This window comes from Andrena cerasifolii, chromosome 1 (genome assembly GCF_050908995.1).
Source record: "Andrena cerasifolii isolate SP2316 chromosome 1, iyAndCera1_principal, whole genome shotgun sequence".
NCBI lineage: Eukaryota > Metazoa > Arthropoda > Insecta > Hymenoptera > Andrenidae > Andrena > Andrena cerasifolii.
In genome coordinates, this window is record NC_135118.1 from 25,923,364 (window position 1) to 25,951,353 (window position 27,990).

Below are 27,990 nucleotides of genomic sequence, written 5' to 3' on the forward strand. Positions count from 1 at the left end.
TAGATTGCAGTAAGTTGTATACATGCCTAAAATTTCATCAAAATCTGTTAACGTTGCTCTGAGCTATAAACACTTTGCTCGACTCCGCTTAAAGATCGCAGAATAAGGTCGAAAATCGCTGATATCGGGAATTTCGAAAGTTACGCGATTTTAAAAGTTCTAAACTTTCTTTCGTCCGCCACTGTATTTCTAACCACCTAATCGTACAATAGTATCTTACAGATATGCCTCGCAATTTTACACGCGCATGAATGAAAGAAATGCAAGTAAACCGATGTCAGATATGTATGTATATTACAAAGGATACAAAAAGAAGTAAGAGTCTTATAATTAAATAGCTTTTGGACCCTGCAATTATATACAAACGTATGCGCGGTATGCATTTGGCAGTCCAGTATTATTAATTGACTTTCGTTGAGCAATTCTTAAATATCACGTTTAAGCTCCGTGTCTACCGTATTGGAATTATATCGTCTTAAGTTCTACTTAATTTACAACTTAATATCGTACCTACGCGCGTCAACCTGTCGCGGTGGTAGTGTCGACATCATCGACGAAGCAATGCCCTACGCCTACGTTAATACACCTATATTACAATTAATTGCTATTAAAGCATTCAGGATTCCAGAAGCATGAAAAAAAGGTAACAGTAATCTTTCAACCGATGCTCCAAGGATCCTGCATTACACCCTACCTAGATTCTCCGTTCTTCCCGTAATCGCGCCTCCTGGCGGGTTCAGCGCGTTCCTCGGAACCCGGCCCCGCGCTTTAAAAGGCCCCGCGGTCCCCGAAAAGCTCGTCGTAAATTTTGCGGGGCCCTATGCATAGATATTTATTATTACACAATTTAGAAGCACATAGAAATGCGTTCCTTGGGCCCCGCGAAAATTCACGCCGGCCCTGATTCATACCCTGTTATGAGCACACTCATAAGCGTATGAATAATCGTTATTTCCCCCTCGGACAACTTTAAACGGTTAGCGCACGTTAAGTTGACCGATCGATCCTTCCGAGGCGGTTTACCGGACAGATATGATCTTCCATCGGAGGAGGAAATAAGCTGCGCACCGCGTTACAACAAGTATCGTAAGCAGTGCAATGATATCGTTCCAGAATTGCTCGCTGTCCAAGGCAACGTCAGATAGGAATTTCGCTGTGTATCTGTAATGACAGTACAAATGGTCCTTCTCTTGGCAGGGCAGGACCGACCGACCGTATCCATATAAAGAACTGACGAACCTGTGGATTTGTAAATGAAATTCTCGTCAGTAACGTTCGCGACTAATAATAATTGAAACAGGGGTTTACTGCGGACAGTATGTGACGTGGTATCGATGGTTTTGAATAGTAGTGGGAAGAATATTTACCCTTCCAAGCCGTATCGTAGAAAACTGACGTACGTGCCCCACTTGAGATAGTGTGGAATGTCGCGCAATGATACGCCGAATCCAGAGAACATCATCAATGGCACAGATAAAGTTGGACCCAGGAATGTTCCATTCTGTGATTTGATAAACAAAGGGCGTTGGTGTATCTACCATACGCATGCTTCCGAATACTGTTTACACCAGAGTTGGGCATTAACGAAGCGCAAGAATTCTTTGAATAACGGATCACATAAAAATTACTTTAACTTTAGATTATTTCACGAATAAAGTTATTATTTATTCGACGAATGAAGTTAACCCGGGTGAACTTTAATAATTTTTCTTTTACCTTTTACTCGTTATTAGATATTTTATTTAAATAAAATTTTTGCCCACCTCTGGTTTACACCGGTACTAGAGATTTAATATAGCACGCGGCAGCTCTGGTCGAGGCAGAAGTATACTCACAACCACGTTAAATACTGCTCCGATCATGAGACCGGTACCTTGAGCTATGAAAGCTACCAGCAAGCTAATGGAGAAGAACATCAGGAACCGTGTCATCTCTAACGGCTGGGAGGTGATGAAGTATACTATTATAGTGAAAATTAGGCAGCAGAATGTCGAAAGCGGCAGGTCGACCAGAGTCGTGGCCGTGTAGAACGCCTTCAGGCTGTACCATCTGTTGAAGTGCTCCTTCAGCAGGATGCTCATCTGCATGGGAACTGAGAAAGCGTACAGGGATAATCGAATCGGCATAAAATAGGCCATATGATAATCGAAACTTCGTTGACCAAAATGGGGAAGTTTGTAACGCGTTTTCTATTTTACTTACAAGTGACTATCGTAAGCATCATGGTAGTCATCATGTGATGTATAAGAATAGAGAACAGAAGGTTGTAATTGTCTAAAACTCTGGCACCGTCCATGCCAGCCTCGAAGAACACCGATCCAAGCATGAACCCGACGGATATATTGACCAGGATCCTCAAGTGCGTTAAAGTCTGCAACAAAGATAAGAGTAACCTGCACAGCCGAAGTTCTATGCGGATATGGAAATATATATTACAGATGGGGAAGTGGTGCAATAGCAAGTTATGAGAATAAATGGGGTCTACAAGAAGCGTGTTCGAAAAGGAAAACGGTGGCGTGGCAAATTACTACGCGGAACGTAGTATTAAACTGTCGTTTGAACGAGAGGACAACAACAGTTCGTGTAACAGCAAAAGGAAAATGATAGTAAGCGCACAGTTCAACGTGTGCAACTTACCGTGTCCCTTTTGCACATTAGCAGACCCCTCGCCATCAGGATTCTGATCTGATATATCAAGGAAGTTGCTTGCAAGCTACCTCTGCTGTTCGCGTCGCTGTTGCTTTTCAGAGGATGCATCGCTGCGAAATGAAAAATAACATTCACTTTATGGTCTATATTCGGAACAATGCCTACTGATTCTATTCTGATTTGGAGGGCGGACGGAAACCCGCGCTTGCAGGTTGCATAAGGGGCTGCATACTGGCAGGGGACTGAGGTGGGGAAACAGTAGTGGTCAGAAGAGAGTTTAAAACTAGCGATGGGTTTCTCGAAGCGTCGAAATCCTCCAAAACCCGAAAGAAGTTTCGAGTTTCGAGAATTCGAAATTTTGCACTTCCTTCGTGATTCAAAACCCTCGAAACCCAGGTAAGGAGAAGTATAAAATCAATGAATAAAGAATCGTTCGCAGCGTGCCCTGAGCATTTGCCCTACATCTCATATTCTCTTTAACTACGGTCAATAGAGATTTGTGCAAAGATTTTTTTCACTTCAGCTCTCAAAGCCAGATATTCCGCTTACAAAACAGAATCACCACTTCAAGTTTCGAGAGTCTCGAGTGTCGAAAGTTTCGAGAGTTTCGAAGCGTTACAAACTTTCAGATTCGAGTTTCGAGCATTTGAAAATCAGTTTGGAGCCCACCCCTACCCTTCGTACTTTAAACTTTCTTTTGCCTACTACTGTAACCATCATTTGATCTTGTTTTCAGAATGTAACTGAAGATCGTTTTATGGATACCAAAGACATACCTCTCAGGCCTTTAGCGTCCATCAAATTATCGAGGTCTTCAAACCACTGCAAGCTCCTGCCGTTTTCCGAGCCAGCTATTAACAACGACACTTTGTCTTCGCCGTATTCGCCGCAGGCTAGCTCTATCACTGTGGGGAAATATATGCTTAGAGAAAGGCCTCGAAACATAGGTCACATAGCCTGCAGTAGCTTCAGAGGTGAGAACACTTACCGTAGTCAGCTGGATTGTGGTACATAGGGCAAGGTATTTTAATATTCTCCAAGTAAGGAATCAACTGTTTAGTCGCGCCGTGGTACAAGCACTCTCCTTTGGCTAATACATAAACCTGTCAGACAAATGAAATACAGTTTTCAAACTGGAAAACACTTGAAGCAGCAGGATCTACATCTCCGTGAACCGGACTAATCAACAACGTATAATTGCCAACGATTGTAAACACAGGATAAAAATATTAAAGCGCGAGAAGCTTATTGCTCATAAAAGAGGACAAATAAAATTTAAATACTCGGAGATTATGATTCGACATAGCTGAATAACGAGTTATGGAAATGCGGAGACATCGTGTCCCCGGCACAATGGTAATATCTGTATAGATTTCCTGATTACCAGGTCAAAGAGCTGGAAGAGGGACGCGCTGGGCTGGTGGATGGTGCAAATAATGGTCCTTCCTTGCCGCGCGAGTAGCTTCAGCAGGTTCACCACTTGCGTGCAGGACGAGCTGTCCAGGCCTCTGGAAGAATTGCGCGCTCGATTATACACTGCCAACGGACGTGCGCGATATGTAAGAAGCTATAAATTAACTTAATCCATGGTTCGAGTTAGGTAACGCAAGTCCCGGAATTCTTGATGATATCCCATTCGACTGGGGTGTACCTTTCTTCGCGGTATTGTGCACTTACGTAGTCGGCTCGTCGAGGAACATCACGGTGGGATTATTAACCAACTCCAGAGCAATGGAGAGCCTCTTCCTCTGGCCACCGCTCAATCTTTCCGTTCGCGTGTTCATGTGCTCGTAGAGCCCCAAGGTAGTTAGAATCTCCTCGATCTGGAACGAGTTTTTTTTTTAACAATTATCTCTGTAAATTAACTGGAGAAGTTGGGTCAACAAAACTTTCATTTCTTTCTATGCTCTGGTTCGTGGTTATGCTGCAGAGTTTGGGGTCAGCTGTACATTTAACGCGGTGGCGAGGAATGAGGCATACATTAACAACTTCCTTGTATGTTTTTTCAAAGTTAGGGAAGTCTTCAAAGAAATAAAAACACGATTGGGTCACAAAAGAACCGAGGACCACAGCCAATTTATAGAAGACTGAGAACCGTCACTTTAAGTCCATTCTATATTTAGCAAGGGAAACAAATTGGACTACGTATTTCTGCACACAGATATTCTAATGCAGCTACAGGAACTCTTGAAAAGGGAGAACAGTTGTGCAGGTTTCACCGAAGCAGTTAGCATTCCATAGATAGACATAAAAATCTCAGTGTCTCTGGAAAAGAAAGCAACTCGGGTAAGAAACTAAACATTGTCCAGAGGCGTTCCTGGTCATCTATATAAGATCTAAGGCCTAAGGCGAGCCTCCCTATAAATGATAATCTCAATACTACCTTATTACCTATACATGCCATAGGACGAAGGTATCAACCTATTTCCAGCAGAAAGATTCCCCTTTTCTATACACGTTGTACCATCACTCACCAGCTGATAGTAGCTGACTGTGCTCCACAGTCCAAAAAGTAATACAGCTGGCCGCAGATAAACCTATCCCCAGTCGCTTAAACACTGGAGCCATTGATCTACTATTATCCATACCAATGATTGTAACTGAAACTGGACTTGGTCAATCTGTATCTAAACAGTCCTACTGAATCTAATGGACTTCGCGACTTACTGGTCGATAAAGAATCGAATATCGTACCCCCGTGTACCGCAGCATCATTTATCTTATCAAGGCCTGGATGCGCGCGACGCTTAGCGTGCAGTGCAATTGAAAATATTGACACCCAGGCCCCAATGCAGGCCGGGCCGCTTACTCACTATCGTTTCCTTCTCGTATCGCGGGATCTTCGTCGGCAGCTTGAGGTCAGCGGCGACACTCATGTTCTCGATGACCGTCAGCAGGGGCTCCAGGCGGTCGTCCTGCGTGATGTACGTGCTGCACCTGTGGCGATTAAAGTATCTACGTAAAAACCAGCACGTGGGACCCGTCGCATGGGTAATGATGCCCGCGAGAACTGAAACCGTCGATAGGGACAGTGGCCGGCTCGCAGGTAGAGAGACTGTGCAGGAGGCTCGACTAGGAGCGAGTTGCAAACTTGAAGCCGGGAATCCACGTGAAACCTAAGCTAAGCTGAGCTATGTTATGCTTTGCTTTGCTGTGCTGTGCTATGCTACGTTATGTATGCTATGCAATGCTTTCTTCTTCTACGCTATGTTACGCTATGCAATGCTTTCCTCTTCTACGCTACGCTAAGCTACGCTATGGTATGTTACGCTATGCTATGCTACGTTATGCTATGCAATGCTTTCCTCTTCTACGCTACGCTAAGCTACGCTACGCTATGGTATGTTACGCTATGCTATGCTACGTTATGCTATGCAATGCTTTCCTCTTCTACGCTACGCTACGCTATGTTACGCTATGCTATGCTACGTTGTGCTATGCTACGCTGTGCTATGCTACGCTACGCTATGCTATGCTATGCAGTGCTTTCCTTTGTTATACTACGCTACGTTACGCTACGCTACGCTACGCTACGCTACGTTACGTTACGTTACGTTACGTTACGTTACGTTACGTTACGTTACGCTACGCTACGCTACGCTACGCTACGTTACGTTACGTTACGTTACGTTACGTTACGCTACGCTACGCTACGCTACGTTACGCTATGCTACGCTACATTACGCTATGCTACGCTACGCTACGCTAAGCTGTGCTAAGTTTGAAAAAACTAGCTTCAATACATATTTATGGAACCGCTTCCACCAAAAGCTAAGCGAAGCTGTACTATGTTTTTTATATTTTATAGCGCAGCCACACATAGCATAGCATACCATAGCGTAACGTAACGTAGCGTAGCGTAGCGTAGCGTAGCGTAGCGTAGCACAGCACAACATAGCATAGCATAGCTCCCAAGTGGATCCCTGGCTCAACACTTCCAGTGGCGCCAGCTTTTGAAAAATGTCCCCCCAAATCAATCAGCCTTTTCCAAGCACCCACTTCCACCGAGAGAGTTCTACTTAGGTAACTCTCCCTGAGCAAACATCCGGACGCGCTCAAATAGTACCTTGATTGATTTTCAGATAATATCGACGCGAGAACACGTCAAAGCACAGAATGCAAACCCCTCGACGTGGAAAACACGCCGACGCCAGTCGAAGTGTTAATGGAAACCAGGGGCGTCGAGAATAGGAGTTGGACAGAGAGACTTCTGCTGGATTCTAAAGTTCACTCTATTTTTTGCAAGGTTCAAAGTTCAGTGGACGTGGATAGCAGTTAGCAGTTGTGATTGATCGATAATTGTTCCGGACAGTTTCGACTGTCACTAACACTGTGTCTGAAAAATATGACGCAACGAGCAAACGCACAATCAAGCGTGTAAGTGAAAGTCTGGTTACTCTAGAGCGATCCAGGCTTACAATTAGCAAATGAAAAGTATGGGAAATAAAAGTCGATAACCCGTAAGATTCATTTCAACTGCGTCTATAACGTCAATTACATGCCATACGCACTGGAGTACACATCTAGTAATTACCTACATTCAGTGGGGAATTATATTAGTAGCTACTCACACCTGGCACGTGATTATAAAGTTTATTTATCCGTAACTCCTAATTAGCCTCAGTGCTGCTCCACGTTGCTAGATACGTACAGTGATGGTCAAATTGGACGTCAGAGACGTTACAATTGTGGACCGAAGCACATTTTATACTTGCTTTTGACCATCACTGTAATCAACTATTATTATCACGGCGGACTGGTACGTAATAACTGGCAATAACGGGGTATAATAAGGACATCAATTTCCTTAGAATATAAAGAGCAATTTATATCCTCGCTAGTATTACATTGCATTACGTCATTTAAGTTATAATTAAGTGGGTGCTCACTTTCGAAATGAATTCATGTGCCTGGTACGCCCGTTGACGTATATGTTACCCTCCATCCCGGTTACTTTGTATCCGGATAGAATATTTAGCAAGGTCGATTTCCCTGCCCCGGATGGTCCCACCAGTGCTATCAGCCGCTTCGCTGGAAACCTCCCGTTGATCCCGTGCAATATCTGCTTCTGACCTGAAACACGTTCCCTTTACGTCTTCACGCATTCTGGTAAGTATCAATGAAGGAGTTGCAGCGACCACTGCTGCAAATCAGGGCGCGGATTGATGGTGGGCGTAGGAAAGCAGAAATCGAAACGAGTGTGCCCCAACGGGATGCATAGCGCTCGCGGTAATAAAGTAACAATAAACACCACCCACCCGGGAGCCTGTAGACGCGCGTCAGTGGACTTACATGGGCATCGAATCGGCCGGAACAATAATTTCTCTGATTGTCGTACGGTCGCTGTATCGAGATTGCGCAATCTATTGGAGAGCGTGGAGGATTACGTGTATGTACATTACGTGCCATTTTGTTGCACTTATCGGCGAGTAACGCTTCAAATAATCTGGAGAGGGTAATAGAAAACTGGAGGACTCTAGAGGACTGTGGAGGACTGTCATTCAGGGTTGCCAGGAAAATCCCTATCGTAGTTGATAGGGAACACCTATGCTGAACCATCAACCACCTATATCAATTCCACTTAAGGGGACTAGGCAGTCAGAAACTCGATTTTTTCTTGCATTTTTCGAAAGCACCACCCTTCCCGAGTAAAATGTCGTTGGGTTTATGTTAAAATTCGCAAAATTATGAGATGATTTTCGAGCGCTCTGACTACCTAGTCCCCTTAACAGTAGACTTGTTCCGCGCAATGATGATTCTGAGGAGGAGGCTGTTGATTTGTAGGAAAGCGGCAGAGAAAGCGATCGACCAATCGCATGCGCAGGCAGTAGTACATACATACGTTGGCGCCGATGGTCTGACGTCACGGCGTCATCACGCACACATATACCGTACTGCTGTGCCCCACTACGGTAGGGATTTTCCTGGCAACCCTGCAACCGGACTGCCGGGCAATCCAGCATGCCAGGACTCTCCAAAGTCGCGTAAGCTCGGGGTTTCCCACTCTCGCCCGCGTTGTCAGGGTTACCGCGCGGCGCTAACCGCGAAAACGCTAGCCCGACTTGCCCATCATGGCAGCCTTCGTAACGTCGCGCCATCTCCTTGACAACGGAAGGCACGCTGCGCGAAAGAAAAATTGTAAAGAGAAGCAGGCGCGTGAGGGGCCCCTACGCTGGAGAGCCCTGCAGTACGCGTACCGGCATATATGACGTCACTTAGCTTGGATTGGCTTGGCGTTGGCATGACGTCACGGCGTCACCAATCAAATATTAGTATTCCCCCTCTCCCCTACACCGTACGACGTCATATGTGCAACCCTGAATACAGGACGGCTATAAGCGAGTTGCCCCGCAGTTTTGAGGTTACAAACCTTTCCTAAATCCAAGGGACACTGTGTACGAAATATTCTGGAACATGATGTCGACGGTGTCCGCCGCGTCGGTCTCCATGAACCGATGCGACGGTGTCCTGGCGATCCTTGCATCCTCGAGCTTCTTAATCGACGACTGCTTCTCCGCGGCGTATGCGGGCGAGACGACCGCGTTAATTTCCTGACCGTTGCTGGCCTCGTGCATCAATACTTCCATCGTGATTGCGTCTCGGTGCGAGCCGATTGCGTCGGCGGCCCGCAGAGGGTATTGATGCTCGAACGCTTCTCACCGATCACTCAAGCATAGGCGGGCCAGCACCGCAGAACTGCAACCAGGGAAACGGACATCGTCATTAAAGAGAATTTCACTGAAACGCCTCTGGAACTAACCCATTCCTTTCCCTTGCGGTTGCATGTAATTCTATGTAATACCGAGAGATGATTCTAGATCGGTATTTAACGTGTATATTTACGGAAAGAAAAGTAAGAGTGTTTCATTGGGTTACCGTTGCAACAAAGGCATGTTAAATTACAATACTGTTATTTAACATCAAAAGGAACATCTCATTCCCCGGTGGAAGAAAGAACCAACTTGGGAGGACTTTCTTCTAGTAGAGTTAGGCGTTATTCGAATCAATTTTTATTCGAATGAAAAACTAACACTAACTTTTAACACGTGTTTTGGTACAGTTGGGAAAGGACAGAGAAAGAGCCTCGCGGACCTGAAACAGTCCCCATTCAAATCGGTTCTTTCTTCGATCCGAGAATAACCCCTAACTAGCTGAGGTCAAGACATTCCTATTTCATTTCTCCGAAACGTTACGTTCGCAACTTCGCGCACTCCATATCTCCACTCTATCCTTGAAAAAAGCCACATAGCCACAACAAATCCTCGTTTGTAAGATCGCTAGATTTTGTTCGCTATGTAAACATCTGTACCTCCCCCCCCCTCCCCCTCCCCCGGCTGGGGGGATTCCCCACGGAACAAGGCACGAGTAAAAAACAACGTCCATTCTTTCTCATTCGCTCTCACTTCTTTCTCACTCGCTGCTAGTGTTCCTGATTTCTCGATATTTTTTCTTTCTCGAGAAATAAGAAATTAGATCATACTTCTCGAGAAATTGAAAACGAATATTACAAAATTTATATTTTTGGAATAATGTTGATTTATCAAACACAAGGAAACTTTAACTAATTGTTCATTCTTGTCGAATTTGCAGAAAACTTGTATAAATGAAAAAACAGATATTAAATATAATTGATTTTTATTTAGTACAAATTTTTGTGGAAAGCGAAACATTGCTTTTTCGTTTTAAAGTAGGTTTTTAATCTATTTCTTTCATTTTTCTTGTGATAAAATTTGTAGCTGTAGAAAAATATCTTTCGTTTTGAGTGGATGTTGGGTTCACCGTATGTAGCACACGCAAAAGTAATGGTAAATTGATTGTTCTTCTTTCAGTGGATTGAAAAATATGAAATTCCGATGTCAAAGTCCGGAATTTATATTTTTCTTGGTTGATACTAAATTCCTGGAGGCTCTCTGCGATTGCTAACTCTAATTGGCTTCTTAATGGTAATTCTTCATTTTGAGGATCCGTAAGTTTTTTCAGTATTTTCTGTTACTGTTATATTTTCCGAAAAGTCTAGCTACTTAGAATTTGTTTTGCCGTTTTATACACAGTCATCTTGGATATTAAATGAAAGAACGCGTCTTTTGAATCTTTTTGAGGAGATTCTGGATTACATATGCAAAAATTTTGTAAGGGATACGATAATTCTGTCTCTTCTTTTCGATATTTTTTCTTTCATAGCCACAAGAAACTCATTACTTAATTCAGTAGGTATACAATTTTTCTAAATTGTTAAATAATAATTTAAGAGCACCTTCACCAGTGAATAATGTCGAATCTTCTCTACTTTGATTTTCTATTGTAATTCATATAGGTTCTAATGTTACTAATAAGACTTATTGTAAATTGTAGATGTGTTTATACTTTCACGATTTCCTTGACTTAAGTTTCTCGAGAAATCAGAAATAAGCAAATTTTAAAATTTCTCGAGAAATTCTCGAGAAAGAATTCTTGAGAAGGAACACTACTCGCTGCCCTTTTCTTCGACTGCCGCCGTCGATAAGGCATAACAAACACCATCCCGAGCCGAAATGAGGTGCTAATTGCTTGCGCTGCTCACGTGATAAAGGTGCGATCCCACGGCGCGTGGTTCCGCAACCTTCGAAGCTTGTCAAATCTGTTTATATAGAGTGTTTAGCGAGCGCGAGCCGGCGAGCCACGGGCCTTCCCCCCACCACGCGCCTAACCTAAGCTGACCATACTCATCGCACCTTCACGACGAGAATATACTGTGCATACTTCGAGTTAATCCAATCCCGTTAGTTGACAAATAAGAAACCTAGGAACTTCGATCGACAAACAATCTACCTACTCAGAAATGCTACCGCAAATAAAGCTGAGCTGATAACACTTCCAAATCCGTCCTAAAGGTCTCTGCACACATATCAGTTCCGTGCCAGCGTGCCATTGTTAAGGAGAGGGAATAGCGAATCCCTTCTTACCACATCGAGTCACGTGAGTTTAAGGGTTTGTAAGGATCGGGAGTCGAGGAATCGAGTACTAGTACAGTTTTGTCTCCATAATACAATTTGCCGTGATTAATTTTAGTGACGAGTCTGTTCAACTTGGCTTTGCTTCTGCCGCGGCGAGTGAAAGGGACTGCGAATGAGTGAGGGGGCACGCGACAGCGATAAGCCAGCGAGCCATAAATTACGGTGTCCTCACTTATTCTCGGTTCCTCGCTCGCCGCGGCAATTACAAAAGAAGGAGTGGGGATAGCGGTGATCACTCTTGGAAGCAGGAGACCCGATCACTTACAGAGGCACTGTATATCCTAGACTTCGATAGAGTACAATGAAATCCATAGAATTAATGACGAGTATAAAATTTAATTGGAAAACTTTCCAAGAAATCCTAATTACCGCCCGTGCTTCGGAATATTCCGTTAGCGAGGGGTTAGAGTGCAAGTTCGTCCACGGCATTCGAAACACGCCAACGACCACTGTTTTTTTTTTCTTCAGATACTTTCACTGATGGCCCTAACGCGAGTTTAAATTTTCCTCCGTCGCCAAATCCGACTTTAATACCCTACTCGCGACGCTTATACAGTGTGGTCCATTTAAATAAGACCACCTAAATATATCTCTTCGAATTTTGATGGTACGAAAAATATTTTATGTGCAATTTGAATGGAATCAAGGGGCCACTATTTTGCAAGAATATTTCTTCTTTCGGGGTCATTTTTTCCGGAATTTTCGAAGCCATCGGTCTTCTTGCACATATTGCAAAGTGTAGCTAATGTTAGAATACGTTCAGATATGGATTAAAACAAAAGTTCGTGGCGTTTTTTTAAGTGAAATTCAAAGACAATGTTTACTCTTTTTTCGAACAACTTTGACATACCTGGGTGGCTCACACCCAGAGCAATTTTCGAACGACTGCCATTCCTATCTAAAGAATCCCATCGTTATGAAAAAAATCATGGGTCATTTTCAAGGTCTCTAGAATGTATTACAATAATTTTTTTATTAAAATTTCATCACAGTTTTTGTGGAAAAATTCTAGATTACTATATATCGAGAAAAATGAAGAAAACCTTCAAGACATTGTAACTTTTGCAAATTTCAATATTCGAAGCTAAACATCCACAGAATTGTTGTTCGGATATAATATTTTGAGGAAAAAATAGTTTATAAGTCGGCTTTGGAGAGAAGGTATTTATTTTGCATATAGAAGGCACAGATCATCAAAATCAGTTTATGGGTGGCTCACACCCAGAGTGTCAACGAAGGGTTAAATATTTGTACATATATTTATTCAATCACATAGGTGCCATTTTGTTCCACCTTTGGGAATATTTACACGTGTCATTTGTTTCGTTTTCAATAGGTGCTGTAAAAAGCTACGCGCTTTTGTTCTAACCCAATATAGTGACCTTGAAAAAAAATTCTTACGGCACCATTCAAAGTGCATATAAAATATTTTTCATAGCATCAGAATTGAAAGAGACATTTAGGTGCCCTTATTTAAATGGACCACCCCGTATATCGTCCTTTGCACAAGATAAATGTTACCTTTCGCGCCGGCAATACAGGTATGCCTATCTAAAAATTCGTCCACCTTTAACGTCGGAAGTTATTAATGGCCCGCATCTCGGTCCAGAATGCCACGCGATGGAAACGATACGCTCGGTATCGAGAGCTCCGGCACTCTTGTATCCCACAAAACGCGCGCGCCAATATTATGTGCCTACCCCCGACCGTTTTCGACCGGTGCTCTTTCTCCCCGGCACTGTATTTACGTTGAAATCACACCGGATAGCCGCGAGCTACTTAGGCACCGACTCACCAAGAACCAAGCTAAAGACTGTCGCCGATCCGCGATTAGATTAGATTAATAGATCCACGGATCGGGAAACACAAAAAGTTCCTGGACTTGGGACTCTCTGCTCGCATTTCATCGAATCACGTGCGTCAATATAGATTGCATCGCGCCGGGGAAGAGGAAAGGGTTGAACCGGAGGAATAACATTCCGAAGCTGCCCACCATTACGGTAATGATTCGATGGAAGGGACGAAATTCCTGCTCGATCGTCGCGACTTTCTATCCCCGCCAACTGGACCGATCCCTTTCGGAACCAGCCAAGCATAAACTATTGACTACACTTGGACGGCAGGGTCCGTTTTGACCCAAAAGCAACCGACTGACAGGTGGCGTTTGTCAGTTGGACTGATATTCTATATTTTCAGTCATATTCTTTTCCTTTTGGCCTTTGAAAAAAAAACAACAGCCAAATGATAATCAATATATCCGCAATTACCGCATTGCACAATTAACGTGACATTTTTTAGTGGAAACCCAACTATTTTTTCAAACACTCACCATTACCTTAATTTCGCGTGATTTTATTAAAAACGCAAAGCTATTTGGGTTTTTGGTTTCAGGGAACTACAACGGACTTTAGACTGCACGCAGTTGAACAACTTTGCCGCTTCGTAACACTTGCGTCATTTGGAATTATCGCGTTATTTTTATATCAAAAAATGTTTGTTCAGTTCTTCAAATATATAATATTATTGCCTGAAAGTTTTAAAAACATTGCATGTGTAATCTCCTTACAAAAACTTCCTCGAGAGAACCTTGATTTTGGCCGATTACTCCAGGTCCCCCCCCCCCCCTTAATAGGCGTTTCAAGCACGTGGTTTACAAAATATAAAAATGCTTGTAACCGCAAAACTAAGGATTATTGGGCATACGCGTGTACCAACTTTTTTTTCTATTATTTTGGTGAGTAGAATCGATCCTGAAAAAATGTCCCACATTTTTATAAACACCCGGTATATCAAACTACAAGCGTCACTTATTAGTATTATTTCTCAAGGATGAGAAACTAAAGCATGCGCTGTAATCGATACTAATTATCTACTAATAAAAAATTAAGTCCTCATATGTTTGGTTTTATTTCTATAAAAATACTTTTACCCCCGGGAGACCGCGCGGTAGGTCGTGAGTCACGACTCGTGACTGGGTCAATTTAGACCCACGCACACATGTCTCTCGGTTTGTCAGTTAGGAACGCAATGCCTTTCTTATAATAACTGATATTATATTTTGAATTCTAGAAGTCGTTTCTTTTTAATATAATTGAGAAGTATTCAGAACCTGGGTCACAACAGACCCAGAAACAACTGTAGAGGATTAATGAAACTTTACTGAGGCTTTCGCTTGGAATAAGAATCGAATCGGTATTGGACAGATATTTCACCGTTTTGTCAGCAGTGACTCTGAGGATTTCCTGGAATGAAGCCTTTTGAGTAATCTTAGTGATTACTATTCCTGGTTACCATGACTCAAGGAATGTCTGGTACAATAAAAAAGGGCACTCGGTACCCTGCTTCAGCAGCTTTACTAACATTCCATGGATTCCATAATCGCGATGGTTCTATAACTGCGCACGATTAGTCTTTATCGTTGTGAAACACAACTGGAGAATTCTCTTTTATCGCTTTATCGTTAAAAATAGCCAAATGTGGAAGTATTTAGATTTGCTTTTATCAGCAGAACCTTTTAGAAGAATCCACTCTCATGAAGATTTCATAGAAATACAGAAATTTAAATTTCCGTTGCTAAACGAATCATCCCAAATGATCTCCTAGATTATGTTACTTTCAAAGCAAACATTTGGGTACTCTTGGACAATAACGTCACAAAAGTCTGCATACACCTCATAAAGAAATATTATAACGAATGCGGAAGTTCCAAAATATATATTTCACATCAAATTGTGTATTAAAGAAAATAACACTATTTATCACAATTATTAACAAGAAAACCTTTCTGCACCCGCGAAGAAGCACGTCGCCCTGTGTTTGTCACTCAGTTCAGGGAGAGTGTACCGGATCATAAACACTCGGGCCTAAGCGAGGACGAGCGGAGGTCACCTCTCGTGAGCCTTCGAGCGAAAACAAACGTACTTTTACGCAACGAAACCTTACGAAAATAACAACGCTACGTTAGAAGAGAGAACCTTGAATTATCGAGCACTCCATCTCCTTTCTTTCCTTTTCTTACAATAAGAAAACACAAAATACAGTGCATATACATTCGATGCCTTCCAGAAACTATCGCCAACGCTATATACACAGGATGAATGTTCCTTCCTCGGCGTAAAAACACATCAGCGCCAAACAGAACGCCAAATACACATAGTCTACGTCTTCACAGAAAATATTGTCTACCGAATCAGAAAATTTGGCTACCTACACTCGCCTACACTAGCCTTCAATTCGTCTAATACCCCATCTCCCTTCGTCCCCACTTACTCCACACTCTCCCCGTTTCAAAATGAGAAAGTAAAAAAAAAAACTCATAGTCAAACTCGAAGTCAATAAACTCACAGCTTTCCCTTCCCCTCTTAAAGCTCGATCGATCGTAAATTAAGCTCTTACCTACATCATTCTGTCCAGCACACTCCAAGGGAGACCACGATGCGCGCGCGTGTCACCCACAAGAGGGCATCGTCGACATTGAAACGTTTGATCGTTGGGCAAACTTCCTCAAAGAGAACAAAGTGGCCTATCTGCGCGGCGATAACCGTAATCTTGTTTATGGAATTAAAACGACGATCATTGTTCCTAAGAACGGAGCCGAGCCCTGGAAACGTCGATCCGTTCGACAAGAAATTCCGACACCGCGCTTCCACGAATAACGACCGATCTCGCGCGGAAAGCCATTGTCGAAGCAAATTGGGTTGAGGGGAGGGAGGACAGAGGACAGTAACCGTGGGGCAGAGTGAAGTTGTATTCTCGACGTGATGTTCGAGCGTTCGGGGCGAAGAAGCGCGCGGACAAAGGCGTGGGGCAGAGTGCGAACAAAGGCGCAAAGAGGAGCTTGAACAAATGGGTCAGGGGTGAGCGACAAAGGAGGGCGGGGCTGCAACTTTATCGATATTACGACGCACTGCTTTCAAATATGAATTTCGATCGGTCCGCTCGGAAGTTGATAGTTGCGATCCGTAACGGGACTGACCGAAGTACAACCGAGCGAATCTTATCGCGCGCGGTGAATCAACTAACGAAAGTCCAACGGAGATCGCCGATGCTCCGAGTTAGCGCTGTTCACGAGGAAGCGCGTGTAGATTCAAGTTCAACGTTCGTCGTTTCCGTAGCGACGGTCGTGAATCACGGCTAAACCTGCGAATATAAAAGTATCCATTTAAATTGCACCGCTGGTAATTTAGAGGGGGATTCTCGTGTAACAAAAATAATTTGTTTAAGAAATCGGTATGTGCAACGGAGACTACACTCATATAGTTTATAGAAAAAAAATGAATTTTGATTTCGGACCTGCTGTTCCATAGTTAGACATTCTACCAGCGCGCGTGAGGGGTCTAGAAGATTAATTAATATATTAAAATTTATGCATGTTTTTCTATTTATTTTTTTTTATAGTCTCTTAAGACATTGTACTAAAGGTAGGAAGTAAGAATTTTATATGAAAACTGTAAATTATTCGTGAAAAAATCTTAATAATGGTTTATTTTTCAGGCCGTTACAGTGGTGTTCTCCCTTAAGGGGAGGTCCCGGTCTAAAAGTCGATTTTTTTTTATTTCATTTTTCGAATTTTCAACATTTTAGGTATACGTGTTTAAAAGGATTTGTTGAAATTCGCAAAATTCTCGAAGTTATAGGCATTTGAGTAGCGGCAAATGCATGGGCAACGACAACCGGCTACTCGGCGCCCACGTAAAACTTTAAACGCGTTTTTCTCGAAACAGTGGGACCTGTATTTCCAAAAGTTATTATCCGATTCGACTGAAACTTTTTTTATTTTGAAGAATATACTTCTGGCTAGGGAGGAAACCAGTAAAATTAAAAAAAAATGAAAATTTATAATTCTTAAAGGCGTTGAAAGGAAAACAATATAGGGAAAAAGTGATTTCAAACTTCAAGTATCGTTATTTTCTGAAAAAATGTAATTTTTGTAATTTTTCTGGTTTTCCCCCTAGCCAGAAGTATATTCTTCAAAATAAAAAAGTTTCAGTCGAATTGGATAATAACTTTTGGAGATACAGGTCCCACCGATTTGGATCAATTTTTGTACGCCTTGACTTTAACGACTCCCCAGCGCCGTCTGCAATGATTAATTATAAAACAAAAAATATATTTCTATAATTTAAGATATCCTTAATACAATACAAAAAGTCCCATTAAATTATATATAGTAGTTTTCCTTTAATTAATTCCCAAAGATCACCTATTTTTGTTCGACTCTAGAAGGAAGGTCCCCTTAGTTTCCTTAAGTAAATTACGATACAAATTGCGACTGCTTCGCGTGATTTAATCCACGATTGCTTGTTGTTGCCTCTACTTCCATGGTTTATTATGAAAATCGGAAAATAATGGATCTTCTGGCTGACACAATAATACGCACGCAGCATGGTCGCCGTTCGTTTCTTTTGTGCATTGATCTAATTTATTTTGTGCTATTGACGCAGATGACAGTAATTAACGATGAGAAAAACAATAACAGGGGCTTTACGTGCGGTGTACAAGAACATAGTTTGACGTTGGGAAGCGTGTCCTTCGACATATTCTTTTTATCAACGCAGATTCCGCCATTAAATCATCTATTGTAAGGAGAGGGAAGACTGGAAGCTGCTAATTACTCTTGCTAGGCATTATTACTTTCTGTCTGCAAGGCTAGGCATTCATAATTATGGAGATGTACATACGTACATGCATGGATGACGAAGCGCTTGGAACTCACAGAATGCATTATAATAAAAGCACACTGCGACGTGCATGGGCACAGTAATTATCGTTAAAAACAAAGTGCATGGGAAATTGATTTGCATCGGTTTATTGATTTTACATTGGGAAAAACTTCTTCCCTCTATCATTAGTTTACTGTGCAATAATGGACAGAATAAGGAACTAAGGTATAAGATTGTTAACAGAATGTTTATTAGAGACTGCTGTTCTTCGTGACTGGGTCTGAAAATTGCAGCAATGCTTTGGAACTAGTGTAGCGTAATAAATAATGTAAAACAGTAATGATTAAATAACTGAGGAAATAGAAGAGGAGGTGATGTGATAAGAGCGAGATTTAGGAAGTATGACACAGAGTCTGCAGCTATATAGTTGTGATTGCAGTCTATATGGGATGCAAGTTGGATTGGTTAGGTTAGGAGGAGTGAAAGTTGCTAGACTAAATTTCAACCATAGGGAGCAGATTGTATCAGAACCAATCGGATTTGCATCCCTCCCAAAAGAACCGGCCATCCGAGCGTAGAAGCAAGTGCGAAATAAAAGTAACGATGCGCTTCTCGATACCGCAGATGTACCTACCTAAGTAGCATTTCTGACGGAAAAGAATTGTCCAGCCTTTGGGCCTGCCATTTCTGGCGTAGACCTTTGGCAGGTAAGTATCCATTTCAAGAGGCAGTGCCACCCGTGGGGCCAGTAAGACCGCCCCCGGTGTTTGCCATTCCAGAGGGGTTTCTTGCAGTGAAAATCAGTAAATTTGCAAGCGCAATATCTTAAAAACCAGTGGAAATAAAGTGTATACATTAAAGCTTATTGAATTTGTCTTGGAACGTACTATCAACTCAGGTTTTCAAAAAAAATAGTTCCATTTGAAAAACCGAACTTGACCATCGTATCTTTTAAAATAATAATCAAAAACAAAATTCGTTCGCGCTAATAAATGGGCCACCTCGAACCATGCAATTCCCTATTTTTTTTATATTTTTATCGACAATACTTTAAGAGATATCGCGCTGTCCATTCCTTAGTGGGACACCCTGTATATACCATTTGGCATGCTAGTAAAACTGACCAACTGCACTTCTTTTGAAAAATCAGATTTTAGTGTCTAGCAAATGCCAGATGCGTTATCTTTTCGTTCACGATGCCCACTAGCTCTCGTTCCCATGAAGATTCGCAACAACGTTGCATTTACTGCGCACAATCGGACTTTCACTCGGGTAAGCCGGAACATCCGCGAAGCTTAGCGGCAAGGAGGGTTTCAAAAGTCACCCAGCCGTCGTAATAAATCTTCATGATTCACGATCCAGAAACAGAAGTATCGCGGTAAATCTCGCGAGCGTGCGCGGCGTATCGAAAGCAATACGGCTTTGTCTCGTTCAATCACGAGCTAAAGTAAATATTTTGAAAGAGTAGCCTGAATAAATGGCAGAGAAAAGAGCGCAGCCTAGCATCCAGGTGAAACTCAATCCACCTTTAAGTCTGTTTGTTCGAAAACAAAGAGCCACCCAAGGAAGAGTTTATTCCCCACATCCGATTTATATTTGCGCGAGGCTCCGCCCCTTTTCGGCTGCACCAGGACTTCGAGCACACCCTGTGTACAGAGTTGGGCCTTATCCCAATAAAAATTACAAAATAATAGTGACACTCCTTGAAGAAGCAATGTTTAGGTTTGAAGTTTACAATTACATACAGCGAGTAACGAAAATAGTCGGCCACTTTTTAAAATCGCTTAACTTTTGTAAAATTATTCCAAACGACTTTATTTTTTTTTGTTGAGAAGCTAGAAGGATTAGTTTGCAAAATTACGTGTTTTTCAAACTTTTTTTGTGACCCTAATGAAAATTCAAAAAACCAGTTTGTAGATCGAAGTAAGTTATATAACATGTCTAAAGTCTCCTCAAGATCGGTTAACGTCGCTCTGAACTATAAACGCTTAAAGATCGCAGAATAAGGTAGAAAATCGCGAAATTCCCGAAATCAGCGATTTTTACAAACGGGATTTTTTTCTAAATTTTTATTACAGGCTAAAAAAATTTAAAAACGACTTTTACTATTTTTTTTGCTATTCCGACCAAGTGGAATTTTTTTCAAAACGACGAAACACGTCACTTAGCAAACTAATCCTTCAAGCTTCTCAAAAAAGCTGAAGCCGTTTGGATTGATTTTAAAAAAGTTATGCGACTTTAAAAAGTGTCCGAATATTTTCGTTGCTCACTGTACGCACTTATCGAGTTTGCTCATCGAGTATATTTGTACACTCGTTAGAATTGACAAGATTAGTCAGCGTGCAATTTCCCTGGGACTACTTGCGGCTAATGCGGATCGGCTTTGTCCCACGCGCCACCACGCTCTCCCCGTGATAATTTATTGCTTGTCATATTTATACAATCGCCGCGTAATTGTTCCAAGTTATCTTTTTAAATGCGCCGCGTATCGGACAATAAATTAAATTTTATAGGGGCAGGGCGCAGTGCGATGCCGAGATTGTTTGCAAGTTGAACAGCGACGAAGTGCCATTAGCACGAAGCTAAACGCGTGCGGTGACCGGGGGCGTATTATTTCTACTATACCTGTTTATGTAAATACCGAAAGAAGCAGATTCATGAGGCTGCGCATTGTTACAAGAAATGTGGCAGAAAAAACCTTACACGTGGCAGTGATTCAGCTAAACTCATGAATATCTGGTTTAACAATCCCTTTATTACATAATCACTCGCGTAATTCTAGTCATCCGATGTTAGAAAATAATCGACGATTAAGTGGCGAACAATTTGTGAGTAATGTAAATTTGTACAGCTGGAGGAATAATTACAGAGTTATCAAGAGTGATTCGCGTCATAGCGTTAATAACCAGTAAATGCGAATTATCATTCGCGTCGGTGGTAAAATTTCTCATTAAATCAGAGAATAAAATTATGATGCAGATTGGCCGCGAGAAGAATCACGGAATTGCTTCGAGGGGCCTGGCGAACCACTTTCACCGGGAACGTTAAATGACCTAGCGCTGTGCATAGGCATGTAAACATACGGGGTGAGAAACGAAACGAAAGCAATCGGTCTGTTCTCCCGGGACACTTTTTTGTTGTGACTGGAGATAAAGCCAGCTCGTGAAATCGGCGAAGCGGTAGAATAAACACGTTTCGAGAGTTAGCGGGAACGAATTGCCTGAAAGAGACAATAACGACCCCGGTGGATGCCTCAGCGTCAGATCCCGAAACCGGAAATTCAAGAAAATCAGAGGCTCTGTGAATACGTAGGGGATTTCCTCCTGGTTACAACGCAATTTTTGTTTGCTGCCTAAATTCACTCTAAGGGGGTGTAATTGACCCCTGAAAATCCGGTTACTTTCCGATTTTGTGTTATAACTCGTGAACTGTAAAATAATTTTTTACCAAATGATAAAAGAAGTAACTTAACTAATTAAAAAATAACTAATTAATAGAAGTAACTTTTGTCTTGAAATTTTTTTTCTATCCCTTATAGATTGCGAATTACAAAATGAAATCGGCAAATAGCCGAATTTTGAGGGGTTAATTTTACTACCTTAGAGTGAATTTGGGCAGCAAACAGAAATTGCGTTGTAACCAGGAGGAAATCCCCTACGTGTTCACAAAGTTTCAGATTTTTTTGAATTTCCGGGTTCGGGATATGTATTCTCTTGTCAGTCGGAATCGCTGCTCGATGGTTTAATTTACGACCTCGCTACATCACCGAATACTAGTTGGATACTGTTGCTAGGATGAAGATAATTAAACGTCTACTCTGTTACACACGGGTATGGTAGGAATTTCTTATGTAAACGCGGAAAAGCTGTTTAAACGCAGCGAAGTAAGCCCCACTTATTTGCGCGCTTGGTGACACCGATCATTCGCATTCAAGGGTTACCTACAAGGTGGGCAAGCAGTGATTAAAGTGGTAATGGTAGTTGAAAGAGAATTTGAAACTGATATTTTTCCATGGCTAACTTAACCCTTCGTGGTCATTTGCCATTATTTCTGTAAATTTTTAAATCTTAATAACAGAATTTTAAAAGAATCGCCTCTATCCGCAATTATTTTTTCAAATACAAATTTCAACATATCCAAATTTACATTTCTAGAGAAAGACGATTAGAGCATGATATTATTAGTATTAGGAATGGATAATTATCACTCAAAATGAAGATTCAAAAATACGAAAATAGTAGCTCAAAAATTACTCTGGAGTGCTATGAAACCCATGGGACCCAATTTGTGATTAGAAGAAGGTGTGACCATGGAGGATTAAGTACCATGTTGGTATCACTGATGTATTCTGGTAATCCCCCAATTTATGAAATATAAATTTTAAGATGTAATTCTTTCTAGTGGCAGTGGCGGTTTTAACAGGGCGGCTGATGAGCAGTTGCCGCCTAGGCCCCTGCACAGAAGACCCCCGCAGGGCCCCATGACCAAAAAAAAATTATAATTATGCATAAGTATCCAAACATTACATTTTTTTCGTACTACGCCTTGATTTTCCTCAAAAATGGGCCCCTGCCCATAAGGCCCCTAGGGCCTTATAAAAAAAATTATGATTTTATCCAAACACTATATTTTTTTCAGTGCTACTACACTTAGCCCGCTTTTAGTATACGACTTCTTCATTTTCCTCCAAAAATGGGCCCCTCAGAACGTTTGCCACTTGGGCCTTTTTCTTAAATCCGCCACTACTGGAACTATTTTTGATACCGTTCACAGTTTAAGCTTTAAACTTTCTTTTAACCACTGCTGCAAGACCACATCATTTCACGCCTGGCTGTCTGCGTAAACTATTCGACAGAGAGAGTGAATGGGATACACAAGAAGCAAAGGAAATAGTCATCCACTACTGAAGATTAAAACTTTCAAATTTTTCATCAGACCCTCATGAGAGTATACAATTAAAAGTGTAATTAAAAATGGGCCTAATTACGCTGCATAGAATTATTATTACATAATATTTATAATATTTTATAAAATTTCTTTAACTAATTACAGTTAACAAGTTCATCAACGAAGAAGCAGAAACTATAGTTGACAAACGAACGAAAGTCGAGTAATGCAATGTGCGGACGAAACTGAATCGATGTTTATCAGTTTCTAGTAGTTCGGGACGCCGAGTTCATTAACTGGTGTGCACCGGTTCGTTCCAACTTCGGTTCAAATCCAGCTGATAAACTACTTTCAATTTAACGTAACAAAAAGTTGGCGCGTTGACTCCGCGCCAAAATTCCAATAATTGTTCTGTCATTGATGCATTGGGTCAGTCAGACTCGTTGACCAAGGTCAGCGAGCGGTTCTTAAAAATTTTATTGCACCATCAATGCCCGCGGTCAAGCGAGCAACGAATTCATAATATCCCAGCCGTTACTTCGCGGTTGTTTACCGCGCGGCGTTACAATTCCAACGACCCCGATTAAAAAGAAAAAAACGTTGATCTTCCGCGGGAAGAAGAGTCGATAAAAAAGAAGGACGAGAGCAGGCGAGCACACCGAGGAGCGGGAGATAAGGGAGGGTATATTTATAGAGAATAATTCAATCGCTCGAATCGATCGATTGAATAATCGCATTGGGCCAGTTTATGCCTCTCGAGTAACGAGACCACCGACCACCGAGGACGCGGCATCTAATTTTGTTCTTTATCGCGTGTATTCTTACAGAGAACGTCAACACGATAATGTTTCGTAATTGCGAGAAATCAGATGGGACACGGTGTACGCGCGTCCAGCGGTTTCCTCCGTGTACGTTCAGATTACGTATATCCCCTTTAAATGCTGTCGAAATAATAAATAACCTACACACAGACAGTGTGTACACACGATGCGCGCAAAGTTCAATCGGCCGATTCACGAGAACTCGTCTGGGATCTCGTTCAATGTTCGTTCCCTCGGACTGATTCCGCGTCCCGATGCGCGGCCATGCATCCTCGTTCCGCGAGCGCAATATTTTCGGGTGGGAAGATGTGCGGACGAACGAAATTGCGTCACGCGGGGCTGTAGGAAAACGTAAGCATCGAAGTTCTGCTTAACACGCCCCCGTATTCGCCTGAGCATCCGCCGGCCCACGATATTTAATGAAAGTGATAATTCCCTAGTAATATTGGTTAAATATTTTTTCCGAATATTAAAAAAATATTTCTTTGGCCACACTTTTTAATGTGACGAAAATGTCGATTCCAGTTATTATATACACATACGGAAAATGTGAAATAAATGTTTTTGAAAATATGAACTAAATAAAGCAAATATTCTGGAAATGTGAAAATAATATTCAGAGTTCCAAAATAAATATTCAGGAAATGTAAAATATATGTTTAAAAAATGTAAAGTAAATATTCAGGAAATGTGAAATAAATATTCGGGAAATATAAAATTAATATTTGAAAAATGTAAAGTAAATATTCAGAAAATGTGAAATAAATATTCAGGAAATGTAAACTAAATATTTAGGAAATGTAAACTAAATATTTAGGAAATGTAAACTAAATATTTAGGAAATGTAAAGTAAATATTCAGAAATGTGAAATAAATGTTTACTACATATTTGAAAATTCCCGAACATTCGGAAAAAATATTTTTTTCTAATATTAAATAAATATTTTATTTATATTTGGCCACAAATATTTTTTTCTAATATTAAATAAATATTTTATTTATATTTGGCCACAAATAATTGTTTCTAATATAAAATGAATATTTCCAGTATATTTGGAAAAAATATTTGCTTCCTAATCTAGAATAAGTATTGTATGTATATTTAAATATCAAAAAGAGATTGAACCTCTTTTTAATATCGGATGTATGTGTAATATTTTGCGCCACTAGGGTTTCGTTAAACGAAAAAGGTATTTCTCAATAAAATTCAGCGTCGAAGTGAACGTAGAATAAAACGGAGCTGAAACTATGAGAAATATAATGTGACTACTGTGCTTCTTTAATTTAATATCGTAATATACTTTTCTTATCGCTTTTTACAGTCACGCCACAAATCGGAATTTCCATCACAGCGCGGAAGAAAAATGCGCGCGCAGCAATGCGTATGGGATGCGTTATTCTTTTTCCCCGGGACATAACCTAACTAAGTCGTAGGTAACTACCAAGTCCATTACGCGAGCCCTCTATTGGCTACCCTACATAAAAACTGACCGGACGTTTGAATCGCTCTATTGGTCGGCTGTAATACGAGATGACCCCAGAATCAAAACATCGATCAAGTTTAAGTTGATAACTATCGGATCGCTTTTTTATGAGACGAGGTTCCACTTTTTCTAGTCATATTTGTTTCAGATACTAATGGAACTGTCCACACCGACTTTGTGTCCTACGAAATACATGCGCGTGTTACTTTCAAAATTTGAGACAAAGAAATGTGAAATTGTGGAAAGTTAGTGGACCGGTTGCTGGTTGCTTGGTAGTTTAGTTTTATAAAATCGCACTTATCGGTTGCAATCGCTTTATCGTGCACTTTTGTAGCATTGCTGTCGCAAGGAGCGATACTAATGTGCTTACGAAGTATTTTAAATGGTCCTCGTTTGCTACCGATGTAAAACTAAACCAAGTCTTCCAATCGCCAGCGTTCCTAAACCATTCGAGAACTTTCAATACTTGTGAAGTCGAATATTGTTCGGTGGGATTTGAGCCATTGTGTGGTTAACAAATTGGAGGATTATGAATTGCATACCACTCGCCGGACTAGGCAATTCACTCTATAGAGTTGCAGTGAAAGCAATCGCGGATTTTAATCTTCCTCGATCCGCATCTTACCTACTTCCAGGTAAAATGAAAGTACCTACTCTCAGGTTTTATATTTTTGGTATACTCAACCGCCGAAACTGTTCGTAAAGTCTTTGAAGCAAGCCAACTTTACACGAAAACTTCAAAATGGCGGCTAATAATACGATCGATTCGCGGAAGGTTCAGAGCACAGGATCTCTTATAACACTTTATACACAATATTCTAAACACAAATCTGAAACAGCCGAAACTAAACATTACTCTACAAATATCTATGCATGCACTATTTAAAATATTTTCAAAGAAATCGATTCATCTACAAACGCAAAGGGGACTGATCGAGAGATCATGGCAAGTGTTCCCAACTCGATGACTACCTACAAAGACAGTTCTTTACCTATACGCGAACCCATTCGAAATTGTTCCGCAGTTCTCTTTTCGTTCGAGTTCAATGCATCTTGCATAAGTTTCAAGGGCAGTTCGATCAGGTTTATCGCTCGATACTTCACCGCGCTGTGACAGTGCTCTGCATAACTAAAATTAAAGGATAATTTACATAAAACGATCGACATAACCAACCTCAATGTTTGTTATTAAAGAGCCTTCACATGTTCCTGTGAAAATTGTTCAACATCAAAAAGTCCGCCATACAATAAAGTCCATTATTTATTCAGCTGTAAGTGTTAAAAGAAATGACTGAAATTTCTCTGATTCCACCTACGAAATAATCCCTTCCAATATGTGACGACGCGATTTTTCGAACGAAAAGCCTAGCGTCGTTTACCACTGATGACCCTGCAGATACCTCGCTAAACCGTTTAAACGTGGAGGTACTTATATATCTCTTCGACAGCCGCTCCCTCCCAATTTTTCACTAAGTACTACTTACTTAGTCAGCTTCGTAAACTATACACTTGCAACTTTCATGACGAACTATGTATACAAATATACGAAGCGATATCGTTGTTCGTTCCTTCAAAACATTACGTGACGACACCCGCTATCGTAGTTTTATATACTTCTGGCGAAATTCACCGTCGTAGTAAAGTGTCAATAAATGGAAATTATGAACACGATAGGAAAATCATACTACTCTGTAATCTACGGACTCTACGCTGTCCTGGTAATCTATTCCGCGGGGCTACGACCTATTTCGACGTGTTTTCATACGTTGTCAACAAAAAACGTTCCGTCGCGTTGCGAGGAAGATCGCTACTTCGACGACGAACACGCTGAAACTCTCACGCGACATTCGCCTCCGACGAAACCGCTCGATGATAAACTTTCGTCCCTCGTTTCGCGACGTTTGTTTGCGGTACAGACCTTATTCGCAATTATTCAGGCAGCAATAATATTCGAGGCACGTGTGGCGGCACATCGGACACGCGACGAACGTTACGAATCTGTCCCTCGATGCGTCAGACGTCGGCCGTTCCACGCGGATCCGCGTCGATCGCTTCTAGGGGAAATTTCGATCGAAAATGGGCACTTACCGAGGGTGGAAAGAATAACGCAGCGAGTCTCTCTTCTAGCACGTACCTCCTCTCGGTTCCCGCGAGAAATATCGTTGCACCGGTCTTCCCACTGTTAACTGACAAAGTATTTTCCGTTGCCGTTTGTCCGAACCGGCCGTGTCGACCACCGAGTCCGAGCTTACTGCTAAGAAACCGCGGGCATGCCCGCCTACGAAAATCCACGGCCACGTTGTAGAGCGCGTTGCATGCACGACGAACGGACCGTTGGCCACCGTCGATCGAATACTGCACTCGAGAACACGCGTGTTCTCCCTTTTCTGCCTCCCCCTATCGTGCCTTTATTCCCCCCGTCGCTATTCACTCGCCGATCAAGAGCATCCTCGCCTCCTCTCTTTTTCTATTTCCCACGGCGATTCTCTATCCT

At 41.6% G+C, this 27,990-nt stretch overlaps 1 protein-coding gene across 5 annotated transcripts; it reads right to left on the reverse strand.

Moving 5' to 3' along the window:
- Nucleotides 1–277: 277 nt before the first annotated feature.
- LOC143372378 (ATP-binding cassette sub-family G member 1) lies at nucleotides 278–27,861 on the reverse strand. Of its 5 annotated transcripts, none has more exons than XM_076818532.1 (13): nucleotides 27,585–27,861; nucleotides 9,020–9,345; nucleotides 7,539–7,722; nucleotides 5,463–5,586; nucleotides 4,327–4,472; nucleotides 4,034–4,157; nucleotides 3,638–3,752; nucleotides 3,426–3,554; nucleotides 2,638–2,759; nucleotides 2,203–2,371; nucleotides 1,836–2,092; nucleotides 1,368–1,501; nucleotides 278–1,239 (listed from the first exon to the last, which is right to left on the reverse strand). In XM_076818532.1, the coding sequence occupies exons 2-13, from the start codon at nucleotides 9,234–9,236 to the stop codon at nucleotides 1,020–1,022; spliced, it is 1,941 nt and encodes a 646-aa protein (XP_076674647.1). In that variant the 5' UTR covers nucleotides 9,237–9,345; nucleotides 27,585–27,861; the 3' UTR covers nucleotides 278–1,019. The 5 variants fall into 5 exon arrangements, with proteins under 5 accessions (XP_076674647.1, XP_076674667.1, XP_076674652.1 ...); XM_076818552.1 differs by lacking the exon at nucleotides 27,585–27,861 and adding an exon at nucleotides 16,042–16,440; XM_076818537.1 differs by lacking the exon at nucleotides 27,585–27,861 and adding an exon at nucleotides 16,038–16,440.
- Nucleotides 27,862–27,990: the final 129 nt, after the last annotated feature.

Excerpts from the sequence above, each read along its gene's own strand:
- LOC143372378 (XM_076818532.1), bottom strand. The coding sequence starts at position 9,236 with ATGGAAGTATTGATGCACGAGGCCAGCAACGGTCAGGAAATTAACGCG. Across the intron at positions 4,473-5,462 it reads GATACGAGAAGGAAACGATA|ATCGAGGAGATTCTAACTAC; the intron begins GTGAGTAAGCGG and ends AACTCGTTCCAG. Across the intron at positions 3,555-3,637 it reads CCACAATCCAGCTGACTACG|TGATAGAGCTAGCCTGCGGC; the intron begins GTAAGTGTTCTC and ends ATTTCCCCACAG.